The following is a 22,860-nucleotide window of genomic DNA, read 5'->3' as shown; positions in this document are numbered from 1 at the left end:
TCTGGCTTTTGCTGCAAGAAATCTCTGACCAAAATGAAATCTTGTGCACATCTCTAACAGGAGAAGATAAAATTGATCCTTAGGAGTTCATAAGTAAAATCATTGTTCTACAGTTTATTTATCTGCAATTTCTTTTTGAAGCTTTGACCAAGATTTAGCATTTTTATCTAGTTTATCACAACATGTGGGGGTCCTTGTTAACTGTAGCAGAAGATATATCATAGTAAGCATTGCCAACGTTAAGTTGTAGCTTGTGATTTTAAGCTGCAGCTTACATTGTTGTTGAAGTTTGGTTTGACTGCTGTAGCAGAACTTGATACTTTTGAGGAGATATAATTATTTGGGGGAATACTCCATTACTATTTTATATGGTGCAACATACGTTTTCTATCTCCTCATCCCTGCCCTCCCCCAACAAGATAAGGTTGATAATTCTTAGAAGAACTATAGTTTTGGGGGCTGCAGACCCATGTGAAAAGCCTGTCCATTGTGAACAGCCTAACACTGGCAGCAGGATTAGACCCCTACTGCACTTGAGCATCGCTCAGACAGTCAAACTTTCCATCCCCTTTCATAATTACTAATACATCAGCACAGGGCCAGAAACAATTGGACCAGCAGTGAGAAAGTGGTTGAGTTTTTATTCTACATTAGATTAAAATTAGCACATTTTGGATAGAAACTTAAGTTTCGTGCGACACACATGGTTCCATTACTTGCATTAGACTTGCATTAGTCTAAGGAAACCATTGCCTACAAGTCCTGATAAGGTATATGTGTATTGGTTTTGTTTAGTGTTAATACAACAGCTAGGGGATGAGTTGAGGGAAAACAAAATTAGTGATGCTTTCCACCCACAAGCCAATCTCTAACCACCTGCTCATGAAAACAGTACCTCACTCACAGTAGATCTTCCTAACATGGTCATCCCTCTTCTTTTAGACTGTGCTCAAGGGTAGCAACATTAAAAATGTTGAAATTCAAATGGTTGTCCTTAGATCTCAGAATCAAATGCCTAGAAAAGAAGGATGACAGTTCACACCTTTCTGATTTGTCCATAGATTTTATCTAGACACAGGTAGTTCTAAATTCATTTGTGACATCTTTTTTAAATGATCTTTGTAATCATTTGTTCTCTTTTCTTACATTTAGTTCTGGAGCACTATATGAAAATCCTCCACAGAAAATGCCCATTGTCAGTACAGTTTTCTCCTTTATACATTTACTGTACTAGTTGAAAGAGTTCTGAGAATTCACACATTCTGAACAGCTTATAGTGATGGAGTCCCTTGAAATGATAGAGAATGTAAAAAACTTGAAGGGTTTATCTACTTACTTGTATGCATTGACCAAATATTACATTATCTTTTGAGGCTACCTTAGTGCTTAGAAATGGAATGGATAGATTGAATATGCCGTAGATTCTAAGAATCTAAATACCTAGATTCTTATCCAAGTCCAGTTGTGAGGAAGGAAAGAATGAACCATAATGTAATCATATTTCTCTAACTTTCTCTTTTGGCATTGAGATGCCTAAACTTAAAGACACTGATATGTCTTTCAGGCTTTTCATCACATTTACCATGACTTTACTTTTACTCCCTTTTCTTCCTACATGAGATACTGTTCAACACAGTCTGGAAGACCTTACAATGGTTTGTTTTCCTGTGCATACTGCAAGCTTACCACCTCTCCATAACAACTTAATGGTATTTATGAGACAGTCACCTAAGCATCAACTTCAGTTTCCACATTGTGCGTTTATCCATGCTTTACTGCTCTTTGTGATCAGCAGCGTCTAGGGGGCCTGGTTGGGACTACAATCTGCCCTACTGCAATTTCATAAAGAAGGGAAGTCTACTGCTGCAAACAGTGCTTGTAATTGTTCAAAAGGGGTAACTGGTTATACCTAGAGTTGAGGAATTACTGTTCTTAAAAGACCTGTTAAATTAGTGGAGAAATACAGAATAATGAATGGTACAGATGAGGTAAATTGAGCACTTCTGTTCACGTTTTCTTAATACAGCAGGGAGGGGACATTCAATAAAATCAAGAGGAAACCAAATTTAATGCTGATAAAATGAAAATAAAATGAAGTATGGAAGTCATTGTCACAGAGTGTCATTGAGGTTAAGAGTTTGACAAGATTCAAAAGAAGGCTTTTATGTAGCTCACAGTAATGTCTAGCTTGTTATAGTAAAGTTTAATAATACACAAGTATTTCAAAATAGATAAAAGGCCTCATGCTTCAAAGCATAAGCCAACTTCTAGTTAATGGAAGTCAGTGTGGAGCTTTTCTTTTATCTAGGTTATCGTATATTGCACCTTCTTCCAAAACCTCTGGAACCAATCAATGTCAGCAAGTTACTACTGAAGTATAGTCATGGACTACAGGTCTCCTGTATGGCAGTTCCTTTGTCTCTGTATTCCTAGCTCCCCATAGATAAGTGCAGGCTTTTGTAGGGGGAGCAGGGAGAAGGGTAGGCTAGGGGAGATTAGATTGGGTTCAAAATGGCCACCCAATCTAAGGTAAGTCAGGTTTGGGGGGAAAGGGTCAGCAGGGGCATTGTGGGGAGGGCAGAGGCAAGCAGGCTTGTGGCAGGGTTTGGGAGTCTGGGGGGGGATGCAGGCACAGATGGTATCTGCAAGAGCAATTTCTGGGATCAGGGATGTAAGTGGCATATGCGTGGGAATGGTGGGGCGGAACAGGTGGAATCTGGCAGGGGAATGTTGGGGTCCAAAAGGGTTTTCTGGGATCAGGATGGGTCTAGGTGGGGTTTGGGAGTGACCAAGGGCTATTTTTAGCCTCCCAATCCCTCCAGAAAACTTACACCCCCATCTCTTCCACTCCTCTCCCCAGTGGGATTTACTTGCTCAGCTCCCAGCAGCAGTGAACACTGATAAAAAGCAGTTACACCTGGAGTGGCATGCAGGTTGGGGTATAGGGGGAGGTAACTGGTCCATGGGGGAGTAGTACGGGATTGGGGGCAGGGGGTGATCAAAATAGATCATTGCCAGGCAGGGGAGTGTGAAAAGTGTAACTCTGTGCCTGGGCTGGCATCTGGGCTTTCTCAGCCCCAGGACTGTGCAGGTAACTGTACAGAAGTTCCATGCCCCAGTTTAACCTAGTTCGGGTGTAGATTCATTTCCGATCACTGAAACTGAGTTTGAGTGTAAGATCCACACTGGGGTGAACTAAGTTACATCAGGTAGTTATTTTGAATCCTATGTAACCTCTTCCTAACCACCTCAAATGTCTGCACTTAGCTGAAATGTGATTTATTTGGTAATATAAAATAAGATAATCTGGGCATTGGCAGGTAGTTTCTTCTTTTAGTTCTTTAATGTGTGATGAGAAAAAATCTAATGGACTAGTATATCCCATGATCTTCAGTATAACTGATGAGTTACTTTTGATTAGAATTTAGCCAAAATTGACATTATTGGAAATTGGAAACTATTCCCTTTGTGCTCTGTGGTGCATTTGGCAAGAAATGTTTTGTCCCTTTGTGTTATCAGACTTTCTTTTTTATTACTGTTTTAATGTTACAATCCATTTTTAAAACTCAGTTCAACATCTTTACAGCTAAATTGAAACATTCTGCCTCATAACTGAAGTCATTGGTAATTTGAGGGTTTTTTTCTAGTCAGTTTCCTGGTGGAGTTATAACATGTGGCATGACAAAGGGGGTTGGTGGAGTTGAGTTGCTTGCAAAAGTATGGCATTAATGCACAAGTAAAAAAATGTTGGCCATTTTTTTCAGCCTGGGATATGGAGCTGACCTCACAGTCAGAGGCTAGATCACATCCTTTTCCTTGTGCTTAGTTCATTATTCTAACACAAAACAAAGCTATTCTCATGGCCAAAGCAGACAGCAGAGGCCCAGAGAATCCCTTTTACACCTCTTCCTCTAACTCTGCTGCAAATTGTCACAGGCACCAACCTACTTCCTGTTGTTCCCCTTAGCCACTCAGGATACATGTACACAGCACAGTGCAGTATGGTACAGAAATATCCAAGGTATCATGGAGCAAGTCAACTAAGGTTCTAGTTGCAGTATAGCTGTGTTAACATGACAGTGTGCCATGCTAGAAGGCAGTCCAGACATTGCCCAGGGGTAATTAGTCTGGGCTGAGTGCCACATTAATAGTTTTTCTAGTACCAGAGCTAACTGTGAATGAACCTACTGTATTGTGCCATATAGACATCCTTTATTGGCTCTTATGACTACTTGACCAGTCTCAATTGGGAAGTAACTAAGCCTGTGCGAAGCGGCTAGTATTCACTTTGGATTTGGATTTGGCCAATTCGGGGGACAGTGATTCGATTTGGTGATTCAAATCACTGTCCTGATTTGATTTGGCCAAATCTGATTCGGAGATTCAGCTGCTCCAAATCAGGCAGGCCCATCTCCTGCCCCTCTTCCAGCTTGGCAATGGCTGCCCCACCTGCCCTAGCTCCTGGCACTTGTTAAAAAATAAAGCCCCGGCTCAGCAGGTGCTCCTGGTTGGGGGGTGATCCCTGCTGCCCCCCACTACTCCACACAGCATGGGGGGCTCTGCAGTAGCCCCCCCTCCACTGCTCCCCCAGCACCCCCCCATGGGTGCCCTGCCCAGACCAGCTCTGGCCCTTAAAGAAAAAAAAAATGAAAAAACCCCCCAGACTTACCACTCCTGCTGGCGGGGGTGATCCACACTGCCCTGGGGCTTTTCTTGGCTTTTTTTTCCTTAAAGGGCTGGAGCTGGCCCAGGCAGGGCTCCCATGGTGGAGATGGGGGAGAAGGGGGGCATCGGGGTGATTGTGCAGAACTCCCCCCATGCAGTGGGGGGCAGCAGGGATAGCCCCCTGCCCAGCAGCACCCAGTGAGCTTTTTTTAATGTAGTGGGAGCTGGGGTGGGTGGGGACAGCCATGGGGGGGGGCTGGGGGAGTGGGAGGGGTTGGGGGGGCTGGCAGGGGTCCCCCCAGGGCCCCCTTCCCCACCTACTTACGAGCTACTTACGAGCTTGGAGTCATCTGCAGCTGCCTAAACCATAAAAGCTATCCAAATATTTTCCAAAGATTCTGAGAGCCTTGAATCAATTCGGACCTTTAAATCAGTCCTCTGGTGCGATTCAGATTTGGAGATTCAGCCACCAAATTGGGCCAAGTCTCCTCCAAATTGAATTGCCACCTGAAGCTTCACACAGCCCTAGAAGTAACTATCGATGAGGCTAGATCTAACTCCCATTAAAGACCTAGTCACTGTGGCATAGCTTGTCCAATAGCTCTCCCAACTATACAATTGGTCCAATAAAAGTTATCAGAAAAAATCCTTGCCTCTGAGATAATCATCATAGATAGCAAGGCTTTCAGCTTATGGCTGTAATATCAGTCTAGAAAATCATTCTTTCTTTAGGTAACACCAAAAAAGAGATTTCGCTGTGGTCATGATCTTCTTGCAATTTTACTTTTATCATCCTATTTTCCTGTGACACCTATGTTTAACAAATGGGATATTTTCCTCTCCTGTTTTTCCTTCTGCTTAGTAAATTGTAGGAATAAAAGTATAGGTAGCCATGAGGCAGCCGAATATAAGGTACATAATCCAATAATACTTAGACCAGGGCCCTTGAGCAATAAATGGGTCTTCCATTTATCACCTGCAGCTCTTCATAGAAAAAGTTATCATTTTGTTTTTACTACAAGCTTTGGGTTTGTCTTTCCTGCAGCCTTGAATAATTCAATATATGCATAATCTGACTCTATCACTGTTAACTAATGATTTTTTGAACTAGGGTGCATTTGCCAGAATTCACTGTCAGGCATGCATGTTGTTGCTCATTAGGTAAAACTAACTGGTCACATTCCTCCTGAACCAGTCAGGACCAAGTGCCACTGACCTGATCAGAAACAGATGTAGTCCCACTGAAGTCAGTTGGATGTTTCACATCCTTCATATTAGACTTGTACATGGAATATCAGGTATTAAATAGCATATTCAGTGAAAAAATGTGGAATGGGTATTCTGTTGACATGAACTGATAGTATTCAGAAGAGCAGAGTTCATGGTCTGTTTGGTTTTTACATTTTTTCCAAGTACATTTGCCAAAATTTAAAAGAAAATGTTGAGGTTTTTAAGTTATAAGGAAGTCAAAATAGTGAAGTTAGTGACTCCCTATTTCCAGTACTGAGGTATGTTTCTGACGGGAAATACAATGAGAATGAGAGCAAGCCAAAATGAGTTTCTAAAATCCATCCCATAGCAACTTAAAACTATTCATAATTATTTAATACAATTATATACAACAGTAGTTCTCAGCCTTTACCTAATTCACCAGTACGGTGTTCTGGTTTTACAGTTAGTGGTGGCAGAGCAGGTAAAATATCCTGTTATAGAGGTAAGGCAGGGATGGACAATTATTTTGGGCAGAGGGCCGCTTAATGAGTTTTGGCAAGCCATCAAGAGCTGCATGACAGGCAGCCAGGGAAAGATAAATATTAATTTCCTAAAATTTTTAGGAGCCCCGTGGGCCAGATAGAATGGTCTGGCAGGCCACATCTTGCCCGCCCCTGACCTAAGGGCATGAATTCAAACTACATGCTAGATTGTTTGAGGGCTGCCCCCATTCTACCCAGCTATCTTTTCATTTGGGCTAGGGAGTCGGTCATCATGTGTTTTCCTACCTATATCTCTCCCTCATGTGCCAGACTTCAGAAAGTCGCTTGCTTTAACGTTTCTAGCCCAATGAGTAGAGATTTACCAAACTCGAGGCAGCTGTCTGATTTCACAAATAGATCATAGGGCCATCCGTCATTTCAAGAGCTTATTGTGGCTAGGGCCATTGCCACACCTCTGGCTGAGGGGCCCTGGTGTCCCCACCTCTCACTGCTGATTGGTTGTAAGGGCTATCAGCCCCTGCCTCTTGCCACTGATTGGTTGTGAGGGCTGTCTGTCATGCAGCCTTGACCCTCACTGCCATCTTGGGCTCCTCTGTGTGGCAGCAGCCCCCCTCCCATCTTACCCTCTGCTGGTGGGCTGCATGGCTGGGCCACAGCACTGTGAGGACTGCTGGATCCCTCTGGGGAGTCAGCATTTTATTGTCTGTAAGTTTTTTGTTGTGGGGGTGGTTATTGTGCAAGTCATGGATATTATCTACTTTTGCAGACAGTGCTAGATTTTGGGTTTTCTGCAAAATCCATGAAATCATAATTTTGGTAGGTGCCTACCAAATAGCATCTAGGCTCAAGGAGATGTTTGAATTTTGCACTACTCTAGCTTCCTTTGTTTAAGTGAAGGTGTAAATTGCAGTGACACTAGTGAGCCAGCCAAGCCTTAAATATTTAACTTAATGAAAATTGCTGTGAATTTCAGAGAATTACACTAAGACTAGGGACAGACATTCAAAAAGCCTGAGCCTGAATTGATTTAATCTTTGCAGGTTAGTCTAACCTACAAGGCTTGAACCGATTTGGAGCTGGATAGACATTCCCTTTTCACTCCAGAAATGCAGGCACAGGGCTCAGTCACTCAGGCTAGAAGCCAGGGGGCACTACAGCAGCCCTCCCTTCTCTTCTACAATACTGAGCTGCAGTGGCCCGGCCCCAGCAGGACACTCTGATTAGGCTAATACTACATTCAACTGGGTTTATCTCAAACCAGTTCTCTGATTTACGTTCCCTGTTTTATGTGCACTGGACAAGTGTTCCGTTACAGGTTTGAACCAGTTTCTGATCACTTAAACAGGTCTATGTGTAATGTCTGTCCCTAGCCTAAGTGAATACATGATTCTGTTAACTTATTTTCTAATATGTACAGATTGTGACATTTAAATTCCCCATAATCATTGGACTTTGTGAATGAAGATGCAAACTTCAGCCTCACACACCAGGACTTGTGTCTTCTCCTAAGTCTCACTTGTATCCATTACTGAAGTTGGTGGGTGGAGCAAATGCTTTGTATTCTTTGTGCTATCTAGTGGATCTGTATGCTGGAAGACCTGCAGGTCTTGCATCCCTTCTTAGATTGCTTCCTCAGTGGAGCCCTCTTGTGAGGTATTGCTATGTTAGGTGTCTCACATAGGTTCTCAGCATCATAGAAAATCAAATCTTTGGACCGTATGTTGAAAAAGAAGGTACTTCTTGGACTGATTGTCACGTGGTGTAAACTAGAATAGTTCTATTGAGATGGATGGAACTACAATATTACCACCTGATGAGGAATGTTCACCCTTTTTCCTTGTTCCTCACAAGAAATATCACCTGAAGATGTCCAGAAAGTTTAGAATCTGTGCCAGTAGTAGGCTTATTTTGAGTTGTGTCAAGATTACCTCTACTGATGGTGCCAGTCCATGCTATGTATAGACCTATATGGGCAGAGGGCTTTGATACTGTGCTTATGCCTACTGGTGATTTTTTTTCCCTTAGAAATACATGTTTTATTTTATTTTCTATTTTTTGCGGGGAGGGGGGAGGGTTGGTGTGTGTAATTGAGCCCCTAGATAACTTTTTATTTTTATTTATTTTGTTCTTGTCCTTTAGGTGAAAAGCTCATGAGATTTGGCTATCCAGAAATTCACTTTGATATGAACTTGTCCTATGAGAAGGAGGCTGAGCTGATGCAGTCTCACATGATGGACCAAGCTATCAACAATGCAATCACCTACCTTGGAGCTGAGGCACTTCACCCCCTGATGCAACACACACCAAGCACAATTGCTGAGGTGGCCCCAGTCATCAGCTCAGCTTATGCTCAGGTCTATCATCCTAGTAGGATAGAAAGGCCCACTAGCCGGGAAACAGCTGACAGTCACGAAAACAACATGGATGGCCCTATCTCCCTCATCAGACCAAAGAGTCGACCCCAGGAAAGAGAGGGATCCCCCAGCAATAGCTGCCCAGATTCTACTGACTCAGAAAGCAGCCATGAAGATCGCCAGTCCTACCAAGGAAATTCTGCCTTAAATCCCAAGAGGAAGCAAAGCCCAGCTTATATGAAGGAGGACACCAAGGCTTTGGATGCCACAAAAGCTTCAAAGGGCTCTTTAAAGGATATCTATAAGGTCTTCAATGGAGAAGGGGAGCAGATTAGGGCCTTCAAGTGTGAGCACTGTCGAGTTCTTTTCCTAGATCATGTCATGTACACCATCCATATGGGTTGCCATGGCTATCGGGACCCATTAGAATGCAACATCTGTGGCTATCGAAGCCAGGACCGCTACGAGTTCTCGTCGCACATTGTTCGAGGAGAGCACACATTCCACTAGGCCTTGTCATCCAAAGGGGAATCTTATGAAGTAGAAAAACTGCACATGAAGAAATACTGCACTTACAATCCCACTTTTCCTCAGATGTTGACACACCTTTTGTTGTTGTTGTTGTTGTTGCTGTTGTTTATTATTAACCTTATTTTATGGACCCAACCTCAGTCACTCTGCCTAGTTTAAGAATGGAAAGAAGGAAAACAAGGGATGAGAGAGTTGCTTCTGTTGCTGTCACTTTTGTTTTGGTGGCCTGTCTGATGTTTTCAGTGGGAATTGAAAGGCAGTCCATTTCTGTCACAATTAGTTGTATATCACATCCTATTTTGGGCACTGCTTAACCCTAATAGGTGCTTTAAAGTCAAAAGGAGTTGCCACTCGTTTGTAGATTAACAATTTCAGGCAAATAGGTAGAAATATTTCAGAGGAAAGCTCATTCAACTGTATAGATATGGTGGGGGGTTGGGGAAGGGAGGAGTGGGGAATTTTATTCTGCAGAATGAACAATTATTTTTAAAGTAAAACTGGTTTACTCTGGGGATATAGAAGCATGAATCAAAGTCAATATTCCTTGCAAAATTACTTCCTAAGGTTGGCTGTTTTCATGGGTTCAGTGTTTACTGCCCCTCTGGAATGTATAAATTATGTATGTGTAACACTGTACCACATAACAGCAGTTTAGTTTCATAAGTCTTAGGGACCTCCTGCAGTAAGTTTGAGGACCTGTGTTTTTTATTTTACTTATGAAGCACCTTTTTTTAGAATTGCTGATTTGCTGTTATTCCATAACTATGTGTTGACTCACTGGCTTCTTACAGGCTCCCTCATAGCCTTACTTAGCTAATTGCACCCTATGTTTTAAGAAACCGCGTTTAGAAATAACTGTTTTAACCTAGCTTCTAGGACAATAGGTATCCTAGGAGTCTATAAGAGCCTGTAGTTTACTCAAGAGGTTCTGCTGCTCTTTTAAAATAATTTGTTTTAAAATTACCAATGTACTAGTAGCAAAGTGTTCTTTTTATATATATATATATATGTGTGTGTGTGTATATATATATATAAATAAAATAAATAGATAGATATATAGATATATATAAAATATTTTCTCATTCTGTCATCTTCAGTGTTAACTTCTCGGCAGTAAGACTTACAGCTGGGAAAACACTAGGGTCCAGATCATAAATTGGCATTAATCATCATAGTTCCCTTGACTTTGATGGAATATTCCACGCTACATCAAGATCTGGTCCTTGATAACCTCTTTTTCAGTAGATCTTTGGCTTACTGATTTGTGGAATCAGTAACTACCTAGTAGTCTTTTCAAATTCTTAATTCTACCTTAATCTGAGGATAGAAGCATTTGCAAATCTTGATGTATGACCTTTGCTCTAGGAGAGTGTAAAACCTATTTGGAGAAACAGCTGTCAATATGATTTAACTTCATTGAGCACTTTGGAAAAATGGATACTTGAGGTATAGGCACTGAGGTTTGGTTTGAGTTCATATTTGTGAGCTTTACTTGCTGCAGAAAAAAACAAAAAGCCAGTATAGATTTCATAGACATTAGGGCTGGAAGGGACCTTGGAAAATCATCGAGTCCAGCCCTGCGCCCAAAGGGCAGGAAGTCAGCTGGGGTCATAGGATTCCAGTAAGATAAGCATCCAGTTTGCTTGATTTGACTTGACTTGACTTGGCTTGATTTCCCCCTTGTGGCTTTGGTCATCGTCATTGACGACGTTGCTTGATAAAGGCAGCGTCTGGCCTTAAGCGGCCTTGCTGGCCAAGCTGGGGGGCAGGGAGAGGCTGCAGGGCCTGCCGGTATAATAATCCCATTATGCTGCAAAACCAGACAGAGAACCGTGCAAACAGGGTTTAAGATATTGTTGGGTTTTTTTCCCATTCCCAATGCAAGGCAGAACCACTAGTCCAATATTCTGTAGGTTAAGTTTCTCCTGAAAAAATAAATTCAACCCCCGTATGATATATTGTCATTTAAACCCAAATCATCTTGCATCAAACGTTGTTGAAAGTGAACCACCAAAATAGAGCCTGAGCCTTAAACATTTACATGAGTGAGTAACTTCCTTCTCCAGAATAGTCTCATTGAGTTCAATGATGACTATTCACATGAGTAAAGTTACTCAAGTACTTAAGTGATTGCACGACTAGCCCATAATGAATTCCCATTTGCTCACTTGAGTCTGCAAATTCTGTGTACATGCCAACTTGCTGTTCATTTGAAGGGTGCTGTTTCTTCTTATCTTCCCAGACCTGGAGCAATTGAAAGTAGGAGCTGAGTGGTATTGATTGAAATCATTTTATGGCGACGTACTTGGCAGCTAGAAGCCCTGTTTAGAGAGGATACAGTAGATCATGGCCAGATTACCTGACTACTGCTTCCCGGCACTGAAATGCTATTAAGTAGGAGCTGGTAAAGTCTTGCAGTAGCCTATTAATTATAATACAATATGGATAGAAATGCTGCTTTGTGTAATATGAGAGCTATCAAGGCTGGGAATACAGGGACTTTAGAGAAACAGATCTAAAGACTTATTCCCAACATTGTTCTTAGCTTCCTTTTATGCCTTTCTTAGTTAGGATGCAGACAAAGCTTGGGCAAAATCTTAACTGCCCACATTCCTTCCTCCCTGAGTTGTGCCTGGCATGATCAAGGTAGCCAACACCCTGCTGATGACTTTTAAATTACTAATTTGATTCCAAGGGTAGCTGTCAAAGACCATGTACTCCCTGGTACTGATGGGAAGAGAAGGAAACTGCATTTGGACAGTGAAATGAAAGAAGATCCCTTCTTCTGCTCAATTGTATTCCATGGGGGTATGAATTAATGTTTTTTTGTGTTAAGTAAAGGATTGGGGGAATGCTGAATTCTGTGACTCCTGCTTGAGAACCCATGGAGATCTCCTTGCTGAAAGGGGTAGAAGGGAACAGGGACAAGAGGTGGCACTGATCAGTTCAGCATAGTTTTCTGGTGTTTCCCTTCCATCTCTCACAGTCTATGGAGGGCAGGTTTTGTAGGCAACCCTAATGATACAATCTCCAGAAGCAGCCATGTTCCCATTGTGTAGAGAGGCAGCTACATGTGGCTCCTACTACATGTAGGAGACAGCCCCAGGCTGATGTAAGTTTAGGAAAAAGGTCACTATGTTTCTTCATCTTAAGCTGTTCTTTTGTGGAGAGAAGAACATCTGGGCCAGATTAGGATATAAGGCGCATCAGACTGGGCATGTCTACACATGCATTCATACATTTTTCCTAATGCACGTTAAATTTACTGTCTCCAATATGAGGTACTAAATAAATGTACATTAGACTGTACATTTGCAGTAGCGGTAATTTGCAGTAGCGTATGCACACACTTTGTAGGTGACGCGTAATGTGCAGTAGCCTATTCTATTGCACATTAGCATGGTTTTTTACATGCCACTTTAATTTGCAGTAAAATAGGCTACTGTGCATTAAAACGCACACGTACATGCCCCACTGTTCACCAGCTATAGGATCTCTTTCCTTTTAATGGTGATCACACATTGATTTCAGCTGTAGGACAGTGGTCCCTGTATATGAGGTTTTGTGGGGCTCAAGGCATTAGGAAAATGCCTACCTGAGCCTAAGAGAAAGAGGGAATCCAGCCAATTGTTGCACTTCTAAGGAGAGCACAATGTGTGCTCCACCCAATGGCCAGTGTGAAGACTGAGATGGAACAGCCACTTCAGATGCCTAGCACAAGGGCACAAATATGCACTAGGGCCTGTGAGTGCATGCACAGGATATGAAAAAAGGGGGAATTTTTGTAGGTACCCATGCAAAAACTTACTAGAATGTGACCCACAGTTGATGGTACATTATTTAATTAATGATTCATTCTTCTTTAGGGAATGTTCAATAGCAATTTGAAAAATCAGACTCAAAGACCTCATGTTTTTATTGTCAACTTTAGTTAAGCTAACACTTTTGTTCAGTTTCCAGCCAACAACATATTATGTATTGTGCTACTAAATAAATACTGGAAAGACTAAGGCAGCTCAGTGGTGGTAGTCCTGAGTGCAGCCATTACGGGGAAAGCTAATTAAGTAGAGGCTGGCAGGTTCACAAGACCAGCCTTGTGGACAGCAGTTTATTCCCCTAATACCACACTGAGGCCCAGAATAGGTACAGCAAGATTTTAGTCATTGCCTTTAGATGTTTGCATTTCCTGTCTAAGTCTAAGCAGGGGGGTGTAGAGGCATGCTAATTTATCATCATTTCTGTCATTCTTAAAGCTCACCGAAATGCGTCTTCTCTAAAAGGAGTGGAAAAGATTTAGGTTCATTTTAAGTTTGGGGAAAATGTTAGAGCCGATATTATGGTAGCATAAGCAATTCGTGCATCCTACTTGGGATTTACAGCAGTAAGAGTTGTTCAGAGAAAATAAGATAAATCCTGATTCTGCAGGTTGGTTGTTGCAGATCACCCAGTGAGACTGCAGGATTTGGACCTTGGAAGATATATTTCTCTCACTTGCTGTTTGCAGATTTTTAAGAGAAGCTGTTGAATTTGTCAAATGTATTAATTATTCATAGTAATCTACTAAAAAATTTCAGCAGGCAGTTTTGGGTTCATTAATCATTTACTAGCAGTTTATTCCTTTTATTTGAAAATTTGTTATTTCGGAGTTACCTTGTGTGTCTAATCAAAACTAGCCAAGTTATGTTTAACACTTGGAATCAATTTCAAGTCAAATACTTTTTGTTTACAAAATAAGAATTGGCTTCCTTTGGGCATTCCCCCAGAATTCAAAATAGCTGGTTCCATAAACTGTCCTGCCAGTAAGCTTCTGCACTCCAGTTTAAGGGATAAAGCAAGATTCGGTCTATACTAGTGTAACTCCATTTATGTAAATAGAGATGCAGCTGCTTGGTTCTAGTCTTGATATGACCCATAGTGTCAGAGATGTGTGTCTATCATTAAGACTAATGAGTTTTACAGCCAGTTTTTTTTCATTGAGTTCGGAATGTATTAGGAATGCACAGCGAAATATATAGGATATTACAGTAAAACCAGCTCTTTGAGAAGTAATTAATGGGATTAAAGCAACTGCATTCTGCTTAAAAAGTGCTTCCATCAGTGAAGCAAAATGAATGGTGTCTAAGCATTCTCTCTATTTAGAGAGAGAATAAGACTCTTTTGTAATTCAGCTTGTTTCTTCTCTGTAGTAGGTCTCCAGTTTTAGGGTACAAGTCAAAAATTGTCCCTGTATCAATAGAGTTATATATCACAGACAAAGACATTCACAATTTTTCTTATTCAAAATTTGCTGTTTTACTATGTATTTTGCCAGCTTGAGGCAGGAAAGCAAATTCAGCCACTGAGTAAAATTCAGCCATTCAAAACTTGGGAACAATAGGGGGACTTAAATGGCATGTCCGTTTTGGCCCTCTAGATGTTCTATAAGGATGCACATTAAAAGAGGCCACAAAATAACAAGCTGCTTCTACCTCCAAAAAACGGTTTATGCCGATTTACCTAATGAACCTAGTGACTTCAACTAAGGACCTGAGTAGATTGAGAATTATAAAGGTCCTCAGCTAGTTAACTTGCTTTTACCTCACTACTTTGAAGCAACTATTTCTTTTCATTTCATTAAGATGTGCATTGGGAAGAAGGGTAACATTGTTAGCAAAGCAAAGATAGTCTTGAAAAAGTGAGATGAAACTGCATTTGGCTCAGTTGAATTGTATGTTAATTTTAAGTAGTCTTATTTAGAAACAATTAAAGCCAGTGAGGATATGCAGTATAGAGCAGCTGGAGATTATGTGCATTTATTAGTACATTTGAAGTATTATAAACAATTACAAGTAAACGACAGTTGTCAAGCTAAATAATCAAATTGCATTCTGAGGTGCTTTGTCGCTTTTATCATGTTTGTTCAATTATGGTCTTGTCCAAAGCTAACTGAAGACAGTTGAAAGGACTGAGGTCCATATGCTTCTGTCCAAGTAAGCATTTTGGCACCCACCTAATTTCACACGCCTAAATACTCTCAGCGACCTCATTGGGACAGCTGAGGAACTTCTGTAAGCATGTCCTTTTTACTCCTCTGTTAACTGTATCAGAGCCTTACTAGCTAATTTGCAAAGTTCAGCAGCTTACATTGAGTCTCATCACCCATAAATTTTGAAACGTTCAAAATTCTCCTAAATTTATGCATTAGCCTTAAACCCAAATTCTGAGTAGTATATACTGGTAGACTGTCATTTATATCATTATTCAGATGTAAAATATGGAAGTCCTCTGCAAAGCAGAATTGAAAACATGGTCCCATTCTAGGCATGAAAGCCAGTTCGCAGTAAATTGGGCCATTTAGTTTTACCTCAAGTGACAAAGAGTAAGAAAAGCTTCTTGAAGGGGTAGAGGTCACTGAATCTCCTACTATGCACTTACTGGGATTTGACGTTACTTACTGGAAATGGGTGTTCATTTCTGAACACACTGTAACAAGGGAAGGACTTTTAGTTATTTTTGTAGTACTTCAGATTCTGAAACTGTGATCAATTATTTGACTAATTGTCAAGCATTCTCAACGCTTGAACATATTCACTTCCTGATTCATGTAGCAAAGTTTCCTTTATTGTTTTCTCTTCCTCCCCCCACCCCCCCCTCCCCCTTAGCTTAAAAGGCTGGGCTAGCTGTTATCTCCTGTAGCATTGGTTTGTCTAGGCTTTTTTTTTTCATTTCTCTCTCCGTTCACTGGCTGTACAGTCTGTTTACATATTTTTGTACTCAAGTGTAGTTTTATATTAAAAACAGGAAAAAAAAGAAAAAAAAAGATAGTTAATTTGAGGGGAAAAAACATTAAGGTACATAATCTTTGTAACACTTTCAAAAATAGGGTACATACAGAGATGACTCCACAGCTATGTAACTGTAATATTATATATTTGCCTTCCTTTTTAGTTGGTTTTATTTTCTGGTTGTAATTTTTTTTCCTAAAATGTATATCTTTTTATGAGAGTCTGGAAACTTTTAATGCAAATGTTTAGAAAGATTTAAAATTGTAAAGTAAAAGTCATATAATTTTTTTTTTCCTGTTGGAAGAAAATGCTTTAAAAGAAGTTTTACTACTGTTGTATTCCAGGGTGGGGGTTGTTAACCCCAGATTTGTTCTTGATGCTTCATTCTTAGATTTTGCTCTCGAAACATGCTTCTTTCAAATGTGGAATGATTGCTTATATTACTTGGTTAAAAAACAAGAAAAAACAAACCAACAAAGACCCCACAAAACACAACCTTTTTTCGTTATTTTTCTGTTCAAGTGCAATACTTGCCTTAGTGTCTTAATAACATACAGATTTTTTCCACTTTCCTCAGTCAACACATTAAAATGTTCCATCTTAAATGCAGTAAAAGATAAGATTCAAATAATTATGTAATTTTAAAATAGTGAAGCAAAGTGACAAAAGATGAAAAGCTCAAAGCTAAGGCTAAATCCCATTTCTTAACTCATGCTTTTATTTGACATTGGAACAAGGACAAGGTGTATAAACTGAGAACAAACATGTCATTGCCTCTTTTTTTATTTTCTTTTGTAACTGCAGCTTTTTTCTTGAGAGAGCACTTAATATGGCTATTTATTTAAAAACAAAAAAAAACAAAATAAGACAAAACAAAAAGCACTGGACCTGGTCCAGAGCCCACTCGGACTTCTCTGGGCTTTGACAATGGACTTTGGATCAGATCCTAATGTCTGAGCTGAGGCAAACTCCCCATTTATTCCACTGGGAGAGATTTGCCTGTATAAGTTCAGGACTTCTGTCCATTATCTACCTGAGACCAGAAAAGCTTCTTTAGAGTTGTACTTGTCTTACATAAGTTTAGATGGGGTTTGTTCTACATATCCTACATATTTATATATAGTGTATTTTAATGCCTTTTCCCCAGTAAACTGAAGCCGCTGTTCTGTAAATATGTATTTAGGTACATTAAAAAGTCCCTATGAGATTTCTTTGAAAGGCAGTTACTGCGCATGCACAGTAGCCACTTTTGTCTTTTAAATTTGTATTTGATATTTCTTTTTTAATAAAAGCAAAGGTGAGGAGACTGATTCTCCCTCCCCTTCTCCCCACTCCCCCCCAATTGATTGCCAAAATTATTTCCAAGATCTATTTTGAGTTTAGAAAGTAAAACATGTTCAAACTGGTAAGCTTCACAGTTTATTTTTTTTATGCTTGCAGGGCCAAATTCTGATATCCTTATATAGGTTGAGCTGCCCCTTTTTCCACAAAGGGGATTTCGTTTAAAAGTTAGTGAGATCATTCTGGAACAAGGTTTTGTGGTGTGTGAGTTCAGGATGCCAGAATCTGATCCATACCCTTGGTGTGTATAAGAGCATCTTTAATGACTTCTGTGGAGTTGTACCCTATTTACTCCAGGGCTGAATTTGACACTTCTCATTTCAAATGAGGCAACCCAACTGAGTACTATGGCAAACAACTTTCTTCCCAAGTTAAATCTTTGGGCACTTTTACACGGGCTCTGAGGCAATCTGATTAGAACACAACAGAGCAGACTTGATTAGTCGAATCTGCTCAAATGTCCTATTCAGAAGGCTCCAGCATGCTGCAGCGTCTTATGTATTCAGCATTCCATGTTTCAAACTGGCAGCGAGGGAGCTTTAATTAAAGTTTGTTGAATGAAATGTGGGATGCTGAATACACGAGACACTGTAGGTGTTTTTAATTAGAATGGCACCTGACAGCTGCTCTAATTAAAAAGCTGCCTTCCCCCATCCCAGAGCATGTGTATAGGCACACTTTAGTTCTGTGTAGATACTTTGCATGCAGATGAGGCTCCTCTAAAATTAGGGTTTAGGGCTGGGTCCAAAAACCAGCAAAGACACTGGGACTCTTCCCGCTGAATTTGATGGTCTTTGGATTATGCCTTTATAACAAAAGTTTAGAAACAACCGTTACTACAGTGGTCCCTGTGAGCCACTCTAAAGCAAATCTTAATGCCCCTGCTGAACAGTTTTGCCACTGCAGACTGAAATATGAGACTTGCGTTTTCTTTTCCTTCTCTTTAAGCATACATGCATACATATGGTTCCATACCTGAATGAGTGTTGTACAGCCACAGGAGAGTGCGAGTCTGTATGTGTGTATAAATAAAAGAAGAAGCTGCAGAAACTTTGTAATACTTTGTGAAAAGGATTATATTATAAAGTTTGTACTGTCTGAGTGCACAGCTACTGGAATAAATGTAGGGAATCTCAGGAACAAGCATATAATTTGTCCAAGACTTATTTCTTCTCAGAAGTGTAAGTGCAGTTTTTAATTCTGTATATTATTTAATATTTTACCAATAAAAATAAACTTCTGACATGAAACAGTTTTCCATATAAATTATCTGGCAACGTAAGTGTCCACATACATTTCTGTCTTGCAGCTGAAAATATGAATACTAGAATGCCTGTTAGTAGGAATTACATTTACACATGATAGCGGATCATATTTGGTACCTAGAAAGACTTGCCATGCTATAAAGAAAATGTGTATACATCTTGGTAGATCATGTTTTAAAAAAATATCTCATAAAATGTTGATTACATTTATACAGTAGCTCAGTGTTGTCACCAGAATTCCAACTGCCGTGTAACACCTGAAGAATTGTCAGCTTAATTGAAGTACTAGGCATATACAGCATTTTGGAGAGAAATGCATACACTCGATGAGCAGAATTCCAAAATACAGCAACTTTTACCTTCTAAGCATACATTTCTCCTCAATGATTGTCTTTCCCAATAAAAGAGAAGTCAGGTCATACTTCTGCAGAATGGAAAAGGTGTGATGTGGCAAATTAAATATCTTCTCCAAAGCCCATTGAAGTCAATTAGAGTCTTTTAATTGTTTTTAGCAGACATTGGATTAAGTTCTAAGAAGGTTTAGGTTTTAACTTTTACTATGATTGGTGATTGTTAAGCCTATCTATCAATGAATAGATCTGATGCAGGGTCTCAATTTTTAAGGAAGAGTTATTGAAGCTATTGGCAATACCATATTTATTCAGTTAGAAGATGAGAGTTTTTCCCCTTTTTTAACATAGGGGGCAGGAAGCCTCTCACCCGACAAGAGCTACTGCTGCAGCTCTGGCTCTGCCCCCAACCCTGCTGCGTGCCCTCTGCTGCCTCTGCAACCCCCACTACTCTTACCCTGCAGCCTGAAGCCCTCAATGCCTCCAGTCTTCCCTGCATTGCTTCTCCTCTTCCTCATTCCTCCTTACCTTTGCTCAGTGCCAGCAGGCTCCATCCTCACTATGGTCTGGAATGTGGAGCACCGGAACATATCCTTCAGCTGAGGCCTGTAGCAGCAGTACCAACTGGCTCTGTACCACTGCTATAGGGCCAGCTAGGACACATACTCTATGCCCCAGACTGCAGTAAGGATGCAGCCTGCCAGCACAGAGCAAAGGCAAGGGGAGGGGCAGGTGGGGGATAGACTTCAGGCAGAGGGAGGTGGGAGGAAAGGGGATTGGGTCCTGAGGCTGTAAGTGTGGGGAAGGGCAGAAGCTGTATGAAGGGAGAAATATGGGAAGAGTTGGGAGGGGGGATCGGGGCCTGAGGCTGTGGGCAAGTACAATGGGGGGTGGTGAGGGGGGACAAGTGGTAGGGAGCAAGCTTCCTACCTCTACGCTGCCTGCCCCCACTGCTTGGTCTTCTGCCTGTCCCCTAACTGCCCCCTATTCCCTTGCCTACCATGTGCTGCTCTACTGCCTGTTCCCCATTGCCCCCTACTGCTTTCTCCATTACTGGCCCCCTCATCACTTCTTCCCTCTCCTCCCCCCCCTCAACACCTGCAGCAGTGGGGCAAATGAATTTAAGATGATCTTCCAAAAATTAGATTCCATGCATGGAAAATTATCATTCATAAATTTTCTGTGTATAGAAACTAATGATTGGGGGATTATCTGAAAGTTGGGGTCACCTTGTATTCAGGTAAATACAGTATCTTAGACAAACTATCGCAATTGCCAATGTCTGTAAATTTACAGCCTGCTTGTAAAAAAAAAAAACAAAACAAAACAAAAAAAAAACACCCCCCCCAAGAATGTCCATGTGTAAATTCTATTTTTGTTTTTCTTTTTAAAAGAGCCCTCAATAAAAAGTAAGCAACTGGGAACTGATTGAAGTTCCCTCTTGGAAAGTAGCTTGCAGGCAAGCTTGAAAGACAGCTGGAGCACAGCAATGCTATGTGGTGTCCATGTGGGAACACAGCACTCTGCAGAAAGCAGCATTCTCAGAGCTTTCTAGTTCTACAGCCATCCTCCGCTCTTCCTACCCACATGTTGCTGCTGTGCCTCTTCGGCTGTGCCCTGCCACACCTGGAACATACAGGAAGGGGGACAGTGTGTCTGGGAGAGAACTACCTGCTGGGAGGAGCAAAAGGCAGGGAGTTGGGGGTCCATGCTGGATGGGAGGAGCAGGCCCAGCAGCGCTAAGGCTGGGGATAGACTAAGGGGGGACATTAGGGTATGGGAGTGAACAGTAACATAACTAGGGCAAGGTAAGGGACACCGGCCTCAAACACCCACTTAAAGGAGTGTACTGGTATAGCCCCCTTCCCCCCCACCCCAAGTCTTTTCCATGGCAAAGACAACCCAGGTATAGGGAGGTGGGCAAGTGCAGTCCCATGCTCCCTAGTGTTTTGGTGGGAAGAGGGGAGGAGGGAAATGACACAAGTGGAATATTGCCCCATGCCCCAGCCGGTTTTGCCATGGATGGCACAACCCTGTGCCCAAAAGCATATCTGGGGGGTGGGGGAAGGGGAACCAAAGAGCACCAAGAGCAGCCTCATGGAGTCCAAACCAGTTAGGTTATTGTACCAGTGTGCAGTAAGCCTGTCCCTCAGTAACAGCAGCCAAGCTCATGCTGTGCCAGAGTAAGTTTTAGCAGTTGTTGCCTGAATGCAGAGAGAAGGGGCAAGTAAAACTTTTCTTCTTCCTGTTCTCCAGTGATCTGCATAATTCCTTCTCTTGCTCCTCCCCCCGACCCCATCTGCCACAGGCACTGACATACCTTGCCTCTGGGGGTGAGTAAAGGATACCTGGGGGGGGGGGCAGGGGGCAGCATGTTGTAAAATCATTTTTGCAGTCAAGCAGGCATGGCGATCCAAGATTTTTTTTTTTTAAACTGATAATCCACCACTTTTTACTGCCAACCAAACGTGTCAGTAAAAAATATTTGTCTTGGGTTGGCAACTCTGCACACTGCTATTATTTGGCATGGTTAATTTGTCATGGTTTAATTTCTGGCTAGAATTCAAACAACAGTTCCATTGCCTTTTTCTGGCACGTTCCCTGGCAAAAGCTGAAGGAAAGAGTTAGGCCAACCGTGATTTATCAAACTTGCATTAGGTAATAGGACAGCAAGTTGGTAGACCTGAATTTTCTTCTGTTTCATTTTTGCAGGGAACAAGAGGCTTTCATCCTACTAAAAAAATGGGAAAATCATGATATAAGAACTTTTTTAAATGCTTCGAGCAGTCCACTGTGTAATCTGCTTCTCTCTTCAGCATGACCTTATTTGGCCTACTGCAAAATTGAGGTCTCACTGTAGTTCTTGGCCCTCTCTGTATTGCTGTGCTTGAAACAAACATAATTGCACCAAGTCTTATAAAAATACAATTTTCTGTCTCTGTTAATGGAGGCAAACTCTTGTGAACCAACCATCCTAAGCTGGGATTGCTCACTTCCAGAGTTGTAAGTAATGTCTTTCCAACCTATCTGAATCAAAATGAAATTTATATGTGTGTATATTAAAAGGAAGTGGTAACTAAAGTTGAATTTTGAGCAGGCTCTGATAACGTGCTTTATTATATAAATAAAACATCATGGAAAATACAAAGCAAAATAATATGGTAGCAAGTGAATCAAGACATTTTTTATGCGTTATCCATGCATTACTACTTGTCTGCACACCATTTCACAGATAAATAAGGAGACAACATTACTCATCTGTTTTGAGGAGACCCAAAATTGTCATCCCAGTGAATGGTAGTTTTGCTAAAGCCATTTTGTTTTGCCACTCAGTAGGCACGTCTATACAAGACACTACATCGCCGTAATGTTGGTGGGCATGAACTACAACACCAATGCTACTGCATGGTAGATTTGGAAATGACCCATACGCCACCAGGACCTCATGGTAACGGAAGTTAGTACGCCTTTCTTTAATACTTGCTAAAGCAAGTACTAAATGAGTGCACGGTAAAAACTGGACAGTTGGGGGCACGTGTAGATGCACCCAGTAAGAATTAGCTAACAGTCTATGTCTTTCTTTTCCACAGCTCCAAACCTGTAAAATGACAGTATTTTTTGTTGTGAAGCATGTTAAGCAAATGACCAAAACTGAATCTGGATATATATTAGTGTAGTCAAAAGTGGCAAAAATGCCAAAAGATGTTTCCTTTCTTTTATCTCTGTATCTGTTATCTACACTGAATCATTTTATGCTAAGACTCCACAAGCCATATGACAGAATTCTTTTAATATAATGGAATGTTAACCTCAAAAATCACATTACAAAACCTAGAATAATTGAAAGACTAAAAATAAATGTTGCTTGGATTGCA

The 22,860-nt window shown here is 41.1% G+C and overlaps 1 protein-coding gene across 13 annotated transcripts in view; it reads left to right on the top strand.

The window, feature by feature from the left end:
• IKZF2 (IKAROS family zinc finger 2) overlaps window positions 1-16,457 on the top strand; it is a 133,302-nt gene extending 116,845 nt beyond the window's left edge. For all 13 annotated transcript variants that reach the window (XM_090044926.1, XM_090044923.1, XM_090044927.1 and 10 more), the window contains one exon: window positions 8,520-16,457. In XM_090044926.1, coding sequence (XP_089901052.1) covers window positions 8,520-9,244 — 725 coding nt within the window. In that variant the 3' untranslated portion in view covers window positions 9,245-16,457. The remainder of the gene's footprint in view (window positions 1-8,519) is intronic.
• Window positions 16,458-22,860: the final 6,403 nt, after the last annotated feature.

The sequence above is a fragment of the Crocodylus siamensis genome, chromosome 4 (genome assembly GCF_052110815.1).
Source record: "Crocodylus siamensis isolate JL-2025a chromosome 4, ASM5211081v1, whole genome shotgun sequence".
NCBI lineage: Eukaryota > Metazoa > Chordata > Crocodylia > Crocodylidae > Crocodylus > Crocodylus siamensis.
This window is presented reverse-complemented; position numbering and strand designations above follow the sequence as displayed.